Below are 14,598 nucleotides of genomic sequence, written 5' to 3' on the forward strand. Positions count from 1 at the left end.
AGTGCGAAAGGTGTGGACATGAGAAGACAGGAGAAGCAATGACAAAAGAGAGCAAAAACAAAGCCTGCAGCTTGAGCAGGAGTGGAGAATGAGGATAAGGTCTGCTAGTGAGCTATAGTTTTTTGATTCATGGTCTTGTACTCTATTGGTGGTGACAGGAAAGGTAGAGAAAGGACTCATTTAACTTCTGGTAGCTGTTCAGGTGAAAAAAGGAGACAAGATAAGGTGAGTTGGATGGAGACAGGCTGGCTTGCTCTGACACATTTAGATCATGTTCGAAGCATACATCCCAGGAGTCTGAACTGGCATGCTGGTGCACAGACCTCTTCAGATGTCTGCATGTTGTAGGATTAGGACATGCCTATGGTTGATTTGGGTTTCAGCCATTTTCCAAAAGCACACAGGATACAGAATATGGATAAAGGGTGCTCGTGCTACCAAACACCAAAAAAATAGTCCTAGTGACAGCAGATGCCCTGCTTACTTTAAGAACTAGATGCTTCAAGTATCTGTGTACTTAAGAGTTTAGACCCAAAGGCCTATTTTATCACCTGAAAGACCACAGGGTTGCACTCAAATGTCTTTATTATAAATGATCTGTACATTTAAGCCTTGAGATCCAAATGTTTCAAATGTGTTCTATTTCTGTACTGTGATGCAGTATGAAATCATGATTTTTTATGTTTCTTAGGTTAACAAGTTGCTCAATAGTTTGAAAATGTGTCTTAGGATATGTTTGAAAAGAGTATAGCTTTGGGGATGGCCTATTTGGTAGTCATTTAATAAAAGAAAATAGCAAAAGTACAGAAGTACTATTAAGTTAATGAGATATTTTATAAATACTTCACGTAGAGAATTTCTGAAGCTTTGTTGTGTCAATGTTTAACTTTCAGGCATAAGTATGAATTTCTGCACAACAGGACAACTCCAGATATACGAATAACAGTTTCCCCGAAGAAGATTGGCATTCTATTAGATTATGAAAATTCAAAATTGTCATTTTTCAACGTAGACATTTCTCAACATCTATACACATTCAATTGTCAGCTTCACCAATTTGTACATCCCTGTTTTTCTTTGGAAAAGCCAGGGTGTCTAAAGATACATAATGGCATTTTAATGCCAATGCATGTCACTTTCTATTAGACCCTCTGATGTCATTTCTTGTCTCTCTTCTGTATTTAACCCTCTCAGTCACTCATCCTCCACTGGCCAAAATTGGCATCCAAGCACCATGTGCTGAGCATAATTTGGCTCATGTTATTATATGGCAGACTGGTGTGCTGCCACTCTTCTCACCTGACCTGGATTCTAGTCCTGAGGAGAGTTATTTGCAAGATGCTAGGGTAGTCACTGTCAGGTCCAGCTGTGAAATGATGGATTGCACTAAATGAACTCATAGGGCTTTCAAGTAGTCAAACTACCATTTGTCAATTTGTATATGTGCAAACTGTAATGAATCTCTAAGTCCTATGGAGCTTGGCAGAGGATAAGGAAAGTCCATGGTTTCAGCAGCCTCTCCATATTCATCACATTTCATTAGTATAAAGAACAGATTTGAGAGGACAAGAAGCTGGCCAAAGAGAGCAAGGGAAGATATGTGCCTTTCTGGAAGTAGAATCTCCCTGTTTCCCAACAGCAGCACTGTGGTGAGATTCCAACCACTGTATGCTTTAATACCTTGCACTCTCCTTCGTGGTGCTCACATTACTAACTTTGAAATTACCCCTATAATGAGTAATTCCATGAAGGTAGGCATGCAAAAGGATCTTTCTTGTCCATCATTTGATCCTCAAATGCTAACATGTAACAGGTGCACACCAAATACTTGTTGAGTAAATGAATATCTTCTTCATCTAACCACTGCTCTTTGGCTGCTCACTGCTCTCCACATGAGGGCTGGCAGGGCTCTTTCAAAACTATAGCAAAGGACCTACATATAGCCAGGAGACGAGCAAAATCTGAAGGGAAATATTAAGAAGGAACAGAAGGATATATATGTCTTGGTAGCAAGACAGGGAAAACCAGAGCACTACTTACTATTAAACACTAACCACAAACGTGGTGCTTTCACTGTGTGCATGTGCCTAAGTGGAGAACTGAGGGAATAGATGGGAAAAAAATTAGAAAACATTAGTTGCAACTGATTCTAGGAATTGTCTTGTAATATAAAGAGCCAGATTTTAAAACAGGAACCTGGGTTTGATTGCTACTTTGTTACTACTTCGCCTTATGACCTGGAAAAAAGTCACCTTATCCAGACCTTCTATTTCCCTTCAAAGGGAAAAATAATACTTGTCTCATAGGACTGGGTGACTTAATAACAAACTGAGAGTGTTTAACAATATGTGGCACAGAGCAAATATACAATTTTTAAAAGAAATCCACCCACCACAGGACAGAGCTGAGTACTGGTGGGAAGAGTGGTGTGCAGCCAGTGGCTCCAGGGCATCGTGTCTCATGGTCCTGGTGCCATTCAGTAACCTTGGTGCCCTGCTCTGTCAGTACATTGTTCTTCAGTTCCAGTTTCTAGATGCCACTTAAACTCTGCACACACAGCATTTCAAAGCTTGAGTCAAACTGCAAAGTAACAACTCCAGATGCTCTCTAAACAACACAAGATATGCCTAACTCTCATCACTTAAGGATCTGTAAATGAAAAAAACCTTTCACTTTGAAATGTTCACACTTGCCAGCACACTCAAAACTGGACACACCAAACACCTCTCACCTCCTACTGAACTTTGCCTACTGGTATAAAGAACAGCTAAGATTCCTGAATTAACCACTTACCGTGCAACAGTTCTTCGTAGATAAATACCTGCCCTACCAAGCTCTACCACCTACTCTGAAATAAGAAAGGTGCAGCAGATATAAGCTCAGAAATGGTTCAAGTTATAAACAACTAAAATACCCATATGTATTTTTAAAGATGTTCTCAGCTACTAAAATAGAAACAACCAAACAGGAAGTATGATATATTAGGCAAATTTTAATTCAGAGTTCTAATAGGTTTTATGTATAGAGTACATCACATGTAATAAGAACATGGATGAATGGATAAAATGATAAAAACTTGACACCTATGGGATTTTAATAAAATTTTATTTGATCAAGAAAAAAACTGTCTAGAATTATCTTTGACTTTTAAAAACCGCTTAAACAAGAAATATGAACAATTTCAATTATCACAATTATTCAGCATAAAGATCACTTATTTAAGGGCTAAGTATGTGGCTCAGTGGTAGAGCATTTGCCTATCATATCCAAGGCCCTAGGTTCCAGTAACTGCCCCCCACACACACACACACAAAGGAAGAAGAAAAGAACTTTTGTTTAAGTATCATTTCATCTTCTAGAAGAAGAAAAAACCAAACATTCAAGAATAAAGTCAAACAAAACTTTTGCTTTTCCTAAGACTCAATTCCTTAAAATACTACTGAACAATCAGCTGAAACTAAATTTCAACAAGGGGCAGGGTTTACCTCATGGCCATGTACACTTGCAACCTGCTGGTAAATCTGTTTAAAAAAAAAGAAAAAAAAAGATTTCTTAAAAATTAGACCACTGTAATCACAATCCCTAATATTGGGCAATTTAAAAAAAAAATTAAAATCTTTTTTTTTCTTAGCTTTACCTGTGTCACTTTATAACTCTTGTTACATAAGCTTTGGTTTCCTAGTTTAATGAAGGGGAAAGAGAATATGAACAACTACAGAATCCTGGTGAAAACCACCAAGGGTTTAGTAATCCAAATATTCAGAATTTAAAATACATTTCTAGATGGAATTGGAAAGTTGCTTAGCAACTTGGGACATAAAATGACATTGGTTCCTGGTAAAATTAAATTGTCTTTTATTTATCAAAGTACATGTTTAATAATTGACTTCCTGCTGGTTCAAATGATACACAATGACCTGTACATACCCAGTAAAATATTTCTGAAACATGTACTTGGTCAGGAGTATAAAACAGAGTATATGAGTGGGCAGTGGGACCTTCTTAATACTTCTCATCCTCCAAAATTTGTTAAAATCATAAATCTTAACACAACTCACACCCTGGAAACTGCCCCAGCACAGTTCACTGTGTTGTGGCATTCTGTAAGTAAGACCACATTTGCCTCCATCCAAGGAGGTTCAGGTACCAGAAAACTTTCTGAACTCTCTGAAGCCTGCACTATGAGAAAACATCCTCTCCTCAACTTACCAATACCACTTCTCCAATTTCTAGTAACCTTCCTACGAATTAATAGAGTTAAGATTCTGTGTTCCTTATGCCTTTCTCCACTCTTCTCATCCAATATTTTTTTTTCTATGTGCTATAGTTTGATGACATATAACTGCTGTTGGTAGATAAGTAGGTCTTGAATTTTTTTTTTTGCAAACAAGACCTGTTCAATCTACCTTTTCATTTAGGAGGCTAAAAACAGAATCAGCTTGACTTCAAGGACTCTATTTTCTTAGTCTCCAGAATATGACCAAGTCCAGCATTTAAAATATCGCTCTTTAATATGTCAAGATATTAAATGAAAGATAATTTACAACTTCAAGTTTTAAGAGCACTGAGCTCTTTACATATGCTCATGTCACTGCAACTAATGGTTAATTTATCTAAATGCAAGATAATAGCTATTTGGAAAGAAGACCCCAGCTAGTTGGCAACTTTTCTGTCAGTAGGAAGTCTACTAGAAGGAACATGACTATGACCTGGGCACAGCAACTGCTCCTGAAGTAGTGGTGATTTTATTGGAGTCATTTCTGCACAGGTGCTGATTTGCTTCTTGTTTTCTGCTATTGCCAATCACAGAAAACACCAAGCCTAATTCACAGATGGACAGCTTTTTCTTCATTTTTTCAGACTATGCCAGAATCAGGGTTTTCTATTCTATTTTTACTTACTCAAATCTTGGTGGAATTAAATCTTCATTGGTTTGAAATGTACAAAATAAATAGCCTGTAATTAATTTAAACAACATGCAGTGACTCAGACAGCCAATAAAAATGTTTTTGCGCATGAACTTGGATCCTAGTCTTGCTGTTTCCCCCATTCTCATTCCTAAGCCAAAATGGGAATCTTTTAAGAGATGCCCTTAAATTCAAGCAGTCTGGATTGGCAACAGGAATATAACATATTCAATAGGAAAGTAACCAACCAAAAGAACTGCATTTTAGTAAAGCAGGAACACAGTTTTTAGAGATGGATCTGCATTACTTCTTGGTAAACCTATTATTCTGTCACCCAGATTCCTACCCTTCTATTTCCTTTCACATTCCAAACATCCTTCTAATCAAGGGGTAAAGGAGTAAAACAGAGAAGGAAAAAAACAAAAGCATTATCCAGAAGAAGGAAAACACTTTGAAAAACCTGTTAAAATACTTGATTACAATCCTTTGTACCATTTACAATCTACAAACCAGTCACAAATTCCTAGGCATTCAAAATGGAACTCCCATCCTTGTCTACTTACTGCCTGTATAACTCAAAAATCACCTCTGGGAAGTACTGCCTAATTCCTCTCTCTCCCAAACTGAGTTGAGTACCACATACTCACCTACTTTGGAATACTTAAGTGGGAGCTGGATTGCAATGGTGTATGCCTGTAATTCCAGTGGCTCAGGAGAGTAAGGCAGAAGGATTGCAAGTTCAAGGCCAGCCTCAGCAGTTTAGCAAGACCCTGTATCAAAATAAAATAAAAAGGATTGGAAGGGCTGGGGTTGTAGCTCAGTGGTAGAACACTCGTCTAGCACACGAGGCACTGGGCACGATCCTCATGTGCTGTTCGAAACAGCAACACCACATAAAAATAAAATTAAGGTATTGTGTCCACCTACAACTAAAATTTAAATATTTAAAAAATAAAAAGGTTTGGGAAGGTAGCCCAGTGGTATAGCACTTGCCAAGCATGTGCAAGGCCTCAGATTCAATCCCTAGCACCACCACCACAAAAACAAACAAAAAATGCAATGGCTAAACTGGCTTCTCTGTTCCACTTGACTATAAGCAGCTCAAAAGGCAAGGGCTGTGCCTCCATGATCTCTGAATGATAAAGAATATGGAAACAACTGCTTTCAGCTTTCAGAGAGCTCATATACCTGAAAAGACAAGAGACATCAAAGCCTGTTCCAGATCAAAGTAAAAGCCTCTTCAACGGAAAGCAAAGCATCCTTCAAATCCGTGGGTGGAGAGTGTGAGGTTAACAACATGGAACAGTCATTTTCAACCTTTCTTCTGTCTCAAAACACCCATGACATCAGACACAAAAGTCCCATCGGTAATTGCACATTGTGGTGACTTCGAATCTGGGAAGACTGGGAAGGGGCATAGAAGAATCCAGGTAGTGGGAAAGATGGCATGTAGTTTAGAACATTCTTCCCATTACTGTAAGATAACTTGAGCACTCACATTTAATATAGTTTTAACTATTCTAAGATAGCCCAAAGACCTACCTGTGTGTATTTTCAATGTTCTGAATTAAACATTTGGCACATAATCCCTAGATGGTTGGTGCATAGAAGTTGCCCACTTGGTCACTAAGTTTGACTGTTTCTCTGGTATTTATAGCACAACACAATTATGTGACTCTAAGCTAGATGCAGAATCTAAGAATTTTACAGAGAAAATTATACCCTGTAGAGGTAATAACAAATTTAGGTATTTATAAATATCATAGGTGATTCCTTCTCAAATGTCAAGTATCTTTAAAACTCATGGGAAAGACTCCTTCACAAATGATACAAAGCAACAATTAAAGTAGCTCAGTAGCAGCCAGATACAGTAGTGTACACCTCTATTCCCAGCAACTTGGGAGGCTGAGCCAGGAGGATTCAAGTTCCAGGCTAGTCTTGGCAACTTTTCTGAGAATCTGTATTAATTTTTAAAAATAAAAATATTAATTAAAAAAATAAGAGCTGAGATGCAGTTCAGTGGTAAAGCACCTAGGGTTTAAGTACTGGGGTTAAAAAAAAAAAAAAAAAGATATTGTCAGTACCTAACTAACAGTCCTTCTCTAAACAACTTTGGCCAAATTTATATATATATTTTTGTAGGGTAAAAATCAAATGAAGGGGGGCTGGGGATGTGGCTCAAGCAGTAGCGTGCTCGCCTGGCATGCGTGTGGCCCAGGTTCGATCCTCAGCACCACATACAAATAAAAGATGTTGGGCTGGGGATGTGGCTCAAGCGGTAGCGCCTTGGCCTGGCATGTGTGCGTCTGGGTTCGATCCTCAGCACCACAGACAAACAAAGATGTTGTGTTCACCGAAAACTAAAAAAAATAAATAATAAATATTAAAAATTCTCTCTTTCTCTCAAAAAAAAAAAAAAAAAAAACAAATAAAAGATGTTGTGTCTGCTGAAAACTAAAAAAATAAATATTAAAATTCTCTCTCTTTAAAAAAAAAACCAAATGAAGGGCTGGGGTTGTGGCTCAGTGGTAGAGCACTTGCCTAGCATGTGTGAGGCACTGGGTTCTAGTCTCAGCACCACATATATTTATTTAAATGAATAAAATAAAATTCCATCAACAACTAACAAAAAAAATTTTAATCAAATGAGGGCACTTATCATTATTAAAATCTCAACCTTTCTAAAAAGGGAATGGATAAAAATAAAATAAAATAAAGGCATTCTGTCCATCTACAACTATAAAAAAAAGGGGAGGAGGATGGATGTCTAAAATTTTCAGTTAGTGGGATCCTGTGTTCCATTATTTTAAATCAGAAATATATGTTTTCTCAGCTTTTCAAAGGACCATAAGCCATTTTCCCACAAAATAACCATATATAACTATTTATCCAGGATTTCTATGTAATATATAGTTTTGTTTTTTGGCTGGGGATCAAATGTAGGGTCTTGCCCATGTTAGGCAAGTACTCCCCCACTGAGCTATATCTCCAGCCTAACATCCAGAAATTTTAAATACCATTTACCCTATTTTACATAACAATTATATTTAATAGTGAATGTTTTCGTGCAGAACTTATCCATTGAAAAATCATTAGTTTTGGATAGAGAGAAAGAACATGGAAGAGGGAGGCTGTAACACACTAGTGGTTATTGGCAAGGAAGGTGAGCAAGAGTTAACTGGCCAAGGGAATGAGCAAAAATAAAAACTGCCAAAGCCAATGAACTGGTGGTCTTCTCAGCCCTTGATTCTCCAGGAGTTGGTCTCAACCACTGTCTGAAGCCATATAAAAAAAGCAGTCAAGGCTGGGGTTAAAGCTGAGTGGTAGAGTGCCTGCCTAGCTTGTGCAAGGCCCTGGGTTCAACCTCTCTCACCCTCCAAGAAAACCCAACACGATAAAAAAGAACACAAAATGTATACCTATTTGTGTTCCTTGTGCCTTCAATTATACAGTTTCTGGAGACACAAGACTGCTTGTTATTGCATTTTATATGATACTTCTGTTCATGTCATAATCAAATACAATCATTTATGTAAATAATATAAAAAGTTTTGAAACATTTGCATAAAGCAGTTTTCTTAAAATATGTCCCTCTGAGGACCTCTGAAAGCCCTTCAGGTGTTAGGTCAAAACTGTTTTCATAAGAATACTAAGACATTACTTGCCCTTTTCCTTCTCATTCCATGAGTAACAGCAATTTAACTGAAGGCTATCTGATGTGTGAGAACATTTATCACTGACGACTAATAAAGTGTATGCTTGTATATTCTTGTTTTCAAACATTTCTCATCTTTTACTTTCTAATACCATAAATATGGATAGAAATAACCCACAAAAACAAAAGCTCTTTGGAGTCCTCAATAATTTTTAAAGGCATCTTAAGACCAAAAAGGTTGAAATTTGTTTGTATAAAGTAGCCATGGCTCCCCCACAATGAACATCCAGTTGAATTAGTTCATTAGTAGTTACGATTTTCCATTTGCTAAGAGTTTTTCAATATTTGCTGAGGTACAATTTGTTTTCTGGACATCTTACGCTCCCTTACTTTCTCCACAGGCTTGCCATTTTCCTGCACCACATTTACATTTCTGATATGAGAAAGAAGACAGCAATAATGCAAAAACACATTTGAACTGCACAAAGACCAAATGTCATATTACTGTAAAAGACAGCAGAGGTTTAAGTGTAGTATACTCTACAACACCTCACTCAGATTGCGAATAACTTACAAGTTCTTTATAGATGGTCTCATTCACATAGAATTTTGTGTAAACTTCTACAGGTTCTTTTAAGCAAATAGTCACAGCAAAAGGACAGACAAGTAGTCAGCTCTAAGTCTTCTATGACAAACACATATCTTGTTGATCTCCAGTACTTCCTAGACAGAAGTCTGAAACAAGTAATGAAAGTCCCATCTTCACACTGTTATAACATATATACTGCTAAATGGGATATGACAGAAGTGACATGACAGCCTCATCAACATCTATAGAATAACAAAAAGATTCACAGCCTTATCAGCATCTATAGAATATCAAAGACAGATGATTGACAGTTCTCCTGACACATACGACTTATTTCCTTTGATGGATTCATACTGTATCTGAACATATATCACCATTCTCTTCACTCCACACCTTTCACTTCTGACCAAAAGACAAATCATTAGCAATTCAGAGCACAGTGAAGAAAAAAAGGCTTCTTAATTGGAAATGAGAAATTGTACTTTCAGATCAGGCTTTGTAATGAACCAAATGTGACTTTCCATCTGTGTCCTCTCCTTATGCTTCATTCTAAGCTGAAATAACAGGAATAATTAAGATGGCTTTGTTCCACCTCTAATATCAAACGACTTACCGACTTACAGGCAGATTTAGGAAGCTTAAAAATTCAACTTGGGGGCTGGGGATATAGCTCAGTTGGTTGAGTGCTTGCCTTGTACGGGCAAGGCCCTAGGTTCCATCCCCAGCACCAAAAGAAAAAAAAATTGTTATTTATGGCTCATTAGATATTCTATTGGGCTGGGATTGTGGCTCAGCGGTAGAGTGCTCACCTAGCACGGGCAGAACCCGGTTTGATCCTCAGCACCACATAAAAATAAACGCATTGTGTTGTGTCCATCTACACCTAAAAAGTAAATATTAAAAAAAAAAAAATTCAACTTACATCTGAGTGCTTAAAATTAGTCCAACAGGTACTGCTGTTCACGCAGGAGTCACTACCTGAGTTTCTACAGGCCCATATGCGCGTTGCATATGTGAAAACTGATTTTTCTCCTTTTCTAAAAAAGTATTATTGTTATAATTATTATTATTTTCGGGTACAGGGAGTGAACTCAGGCCTCGCATGGGCTGGGCAAGGAATCTACCACTGAACTACACCTCCAGCCCATTTAAAAATTTCGAGACAGGGTCTCGCTGAGGCTGGCCTCAACTTGCGATCTTCCTGCCTCAGCCTACAAAGTAGCTAGGATACAAGCATGCGACACCGCGAACGGCTTTAACTATTTTTTAATTTTTTTTTTCTGTGTGAGTGCGTATTTCTCCCTTCCATATTGATTCCTATCACAGTTCCAAGTGCAACCAACCTCAGTTTTCAAAAGATGTGGTGAAAACGAGGACAGCGCACCAAACATGAGGCCCAGTTGGCTGGTGGTACTTAACCTACCCACTCCCCTCACCTCTACTCCCCTAAAACCCGATAAGGCAGCCAACCTTCCTGATAGGACGCCAGGGTCACTCCTCTCGCCGGTTACCAGAAGCTAGCCTTACTCTACACTACAGTTGCAGCCAACGACCCGCTGTAGAGTCTCGGTAATAACTCCTCTCTTTCCGGCGGACAAGATCCTCTTCTGGTTTCCGGGGCGTGGACAGGAAGTCCCGCCCCACGTAACAACACGACGCAACGGGAGCGGCGAGAGTTCTGTTCGCAGGGTCGGAAGGAATCAGAGTGTTCTGTCAGGGACCGTAGGGGCGATTCCGGAGACCGGAACCTCGGCTCGTACTTCTCTGTCCATAGTCATAGGGAGTGGAGTGGTGGCCTGGATCTCTCCGTGGGGTCTCGGAGAGCCGCAGGACCTTTCTCGTGACCCCGCGGAAATCCACTCGAATTGAGACTCCCTAACCTCAGCTGCCCTAGTTTTCCACTTTGCTCCACCTTCTCTGTATGTAATTTCTTATTGTTTATCCTGTAGCCCCATAGGATGGCCAACTTACATTGCGCATTGGCTTCCTGTCATCCTGTCATCTCAGAGTAGTAGAAGCTTCTAAGCGTCTGGTAATTCATTACCACTGGTGCAAACAGCCATTTTAAAAAAAAAAAAAATATTTATTTTTTAGTTTTCGGCGGACACAACATCTTTGTATGTGGTGCTGAGGATCGAACCCGGGCCACACGCATGCCAGGCGAGCGCACTACCACTTGAGCCACATACCCAGCCCAGCCATTTGTTTACCATAGGAGGCACTGAGCCTGCATCAACCTGGACTGCGCACTGGACATGGGGCTAGGAAAAAACGTAGAAGAAATAATTGTCTTTATACTAATTTTCTGAGATTGCCATAAGAAAGTACCACATACTGAATGACTTAACATATTTGTTTTCTGGCTTTCTGGAATCAAGGCACAAGCATGGTCATGCTTCCTTTGAGATTCTGAGTAGATTCCTTTGTCCCTTCCTAGCTTCTGGTGGTAGCCAACAGTCATTTATGTTCTTTGACTTTTAACTGCACCACTCCACTCTCCTTCTATTGTCAGCTTTTGCTTCTGGTTCTGTGTCTTTTCTTATAAGGACATCAGTCCTATTGGATAGCAGGCCCTTACTCCCATATGACTTGGTCATAACTACTTATATTTGCAGTGACCCTGTTTCAATAAAGAGTTCTAGGCAGGACATGAATTTTAGGGGTGACACTAACCAACCTCATTCAGCTGAGTCTTAAGAAGTGGGCAAACCAAGAACTAACAATAAACAGCTGTAGATCAAATGTATTTAAACGTAATTCATTTGGACTCGAGACATTTTCACAGTTATTTGGGCCTTGAAAGGTGGGTAGGATTTGGATGTCCCAAGACAGTATTATAGGCAAAAGAAACATCACAGACAAGGAAGTACAGGCTGCACTGTAAAACAAAACAGGTTAAAGAAGGAAGGATCTTGAATTCAAGAATTTGGATTCTAGTCTCTATAAAATTCAGAGTAAATTAAAATGTTTTGGCAGAAGAATTGTGCTTTGAAGATTAAATTGTTACCAATTTAAGCCAAAACCTACTTGTTAATTATTCTAGCTTAAGAATATTTAAATCCTGTTCTATAGGCATAACCTGTGCTTTTTTTCATCCTGGTGTCTGCATATGTTGTCTTCTCTACCTGGAATGCTGCTGTCAAGCTGCGCAATTTTCACTTGCCTGTTTTACTATTGTGGTTTTTATATTTTAGCATGGGGGGTGTTCATTTGACTTTACAGTGTTAATATCCTAATACCAAAACTTGACAAAGATAGCTAGCAGAGAGAAAATTAGGCCAAACTAAGGTAGATACAAAGCTCTATTAGTAAATTCAATCCTATATCTAGAACAAGAAAAGATTTGTCCCGGAAATGATTTAACATCAGAAAACGTATTACTGATGGACATCGGGGCACATGTCTGTAATCCCAGCTGCTCAGGAGGCTGAGGCAGGAGGAGAATCATGAGTTCAAAGCCAGCCTCAGCAAAAGCGAAATGCTAAGCAACTCAGTGAGACTCTGTGTCTAAATAAAATACAAAATAGGGCTGAGGATGTGGCTCAGGGGTCAAATGCCCCTGAGTTCAATCCTTGGTACCAAAAAAAACCTATTACTGCTGGACGTGGTGATGCCCACCCATAATCCCAGCAACTTGAGAGGCTAATTAATGCAGGAAGATTACAAATTCAAGACCAACCTCAACTTGACCATGTCTCAGAATCTAAAAAAATTGGGGGATGTAGCTCAGTTGTACAGCACCCCTGGGTTTAATTCCAAGTATCAAACAAGCAAACAACAAAAAAAGAAAGATAATCTGTTACTATAAATCATTGTGTTAGTCAGCTTTCCCTTGCTGTGACAAAATGAGAAAAGCAGAAAGAAAGATTGGCTCATGGTTTCAGTCTATAGTTATTTGGCTGGCCCCATTGCTGCGGACTTGTACTGAAACAGAACATTTTGCTGGGAGTGAATGATGGAGCAAAACTGCTCATCTCATGGCTGCCAAGAAGGCAGGGACAAAAATATGTTCTTCACAGTGACCTACTTCCTCCAAGGAGGCTTTCCCTCCAAGGAGGCTTTCCCTCCAAGTTTCCACCACCTCCTAATAGCGCCACCAACTGGTACCAAGCCTTCAACAGTCATCATATTAATAAATTAAACATTTAATACTGTATTACTGACTCAGTGGATAGAAAAAAAAATGTTTTAAATAAAAATTCAATATCTACTTTGATTTCAAAAAACTTATTAGGAGGCAGGGGCAGGAGAACTGCAAATTCAAGGCCAGCCTGAACAACTTAGTGGGTCTCTGTCTCAGAATAAAATTGAAAAGGGCTGGGAAAGTAGTTCAACATTAGCATGTTTGCTTAGCATGTGTAAGGCCTTGGGTTCAGTCCCCAGTACCATATAAATGCACACACATACTTTTAGCAAAATGGGAATAGATAAATAGTTTGATAAAATGCATTTATCAGAAATCTATAGTATACTTTGTACTTAGTAATAGAATGCAAGCAATCCTAATATTGTTAGGGAAAAGACAACATTGCTAATGTTCAACATGGTGTTAGATTTCCTACTCAATGCAATAAAACAAGAAGAAAAAGCATTAAGGAAATAAGAAATGAAAATGCCATTTTCAAACAATGTGATTTTCTTTCTAAAAAATAAAGTGAAGCTGGGCATGGTGATGCATACCTGTAATCCCAGCAACTTGGGAGGTTGAGGCAGGAGGATTGCAGGTTCAAGGCTGTTCTCAGCAATTTAGGCCCTAAGCAACTTAGTGAGATCCTATCTCAAAAAAGAAAAAGGGCTGGGGATGTAACTCAGTGGTAAAGCACCCCTAGGTTCAATTCCCAATACCAAAAAGAAAAAGATATGACAAACTGTTAGATGGCACAGCAAGGTGGCTAAGCAGATTAACATATAAAACATATTTTTCTTCTATACCAGTAATAAAACAGAAAAAAAGGAATTCATCCAAAGATGCCAATATCAAGTACTTAGGAATATGCTAAATGAAAAATATATGTGACTTGTGGGAAAATGTGAAATATTGAAAGACATTAAAGGCTTAAGTAACTTGAGAATTTATGTTTCAGGATGGGAGAACCCCATGTTGTAAAGATATCAATCTATTGCAAATTAATAAAAAAATTTTTGATAGGATGACTATTAAAATATTAACAGGATCTTTCCAAATAACTATTTGATGAAAGTATGTTATTTTTTGATACACTATTATGTTCCATTTATTTGTATATTTGATCTCTTAAGAGTGAGATTGGTATGTAGGATTTTTTCCCCCTACTGTATTAATCAGCTATTGATATTTAAAGTTACACTAGATTCCTCAAAATAAATTAGGGAGCATTTTATGTTTTTCTATAGTATGAAATAATTTAAGTAACTTTAGAGTTATCTCCTTTTTTAAAGCTGAATAGCTAATTTGTCTGTGAAACTAT

At 38.3% G+C, this 14,598-nt stretch overlaps 1 protein-coding gene, 1 long non-coding RNA gene and 1 other non-coding gene across 3 annotated transcripts in view; 1 reads left to right on the forward strand and 2 right to left on the reverse strand.

Moving 5' to 3' along the window:
• The window catches only part of Fsd2 (fibronectin type III and SPRY domain containing 2), a 29,185-nt gene extending 26,090 nt beyond the window's left edge, over nucleotides 1-3,095 (forward strand). Inside the window, exon 12 of the mRNA XM_027921425.2 lies at nucleotides 894-3,095. Within this exon, the coding sequence (XP_027777226.1) occupies nucleotides 894-1,146 (253 nt within the window). The 3' untranslated portion in view covers nucleotides 1,147-3,095. The remainder of the gene's footprint in view (nucleotides 1-893) is intronic.
• LOC114079583 (uncharacterized) lies at nucleotides 3,089-10,745 on the reverse strand. The gene is made up of 4 exons (XR_003580500.2): nucleotides 10,622-10,745; nucleotides 10,074-10,188; nucleotides 5,555-5,677; nucleotides 3,089-3,521 (listed from the first exon to the last, which is right to left on the reverse strand). It is a non-coding gene; the product is annotated as an uncharacterized lncRNA (long non-coding RNA).
• Nucleotides 4,344-4,473, reverse strand: LOC114081363 (small Cajal body-specific RNA 15). The gene has a single exon (XR_003580788.1). It is a non-coding gene; the product is annotated as a small Cajal body-specific RNA 15 (non-coding RNA).
• Nucleotides 10,746-14,598: the final 3,853 nt, after the last annotated feature.

Source organism: Marmota flaviventris, chromosome 2, assembly GCF_047511675.1.
Source record: "Marmota flaviventris isolate mMarFla1 chromosome 2, mMarFla1.hap1, whole genome shotgun sequence".
Classification (NCBI taxonomy): Eukaryota; Metazoa; Chordata; class Mammalia; order Rodentia; family Sciuridae; genus Marmota; species Marmota flaviventris.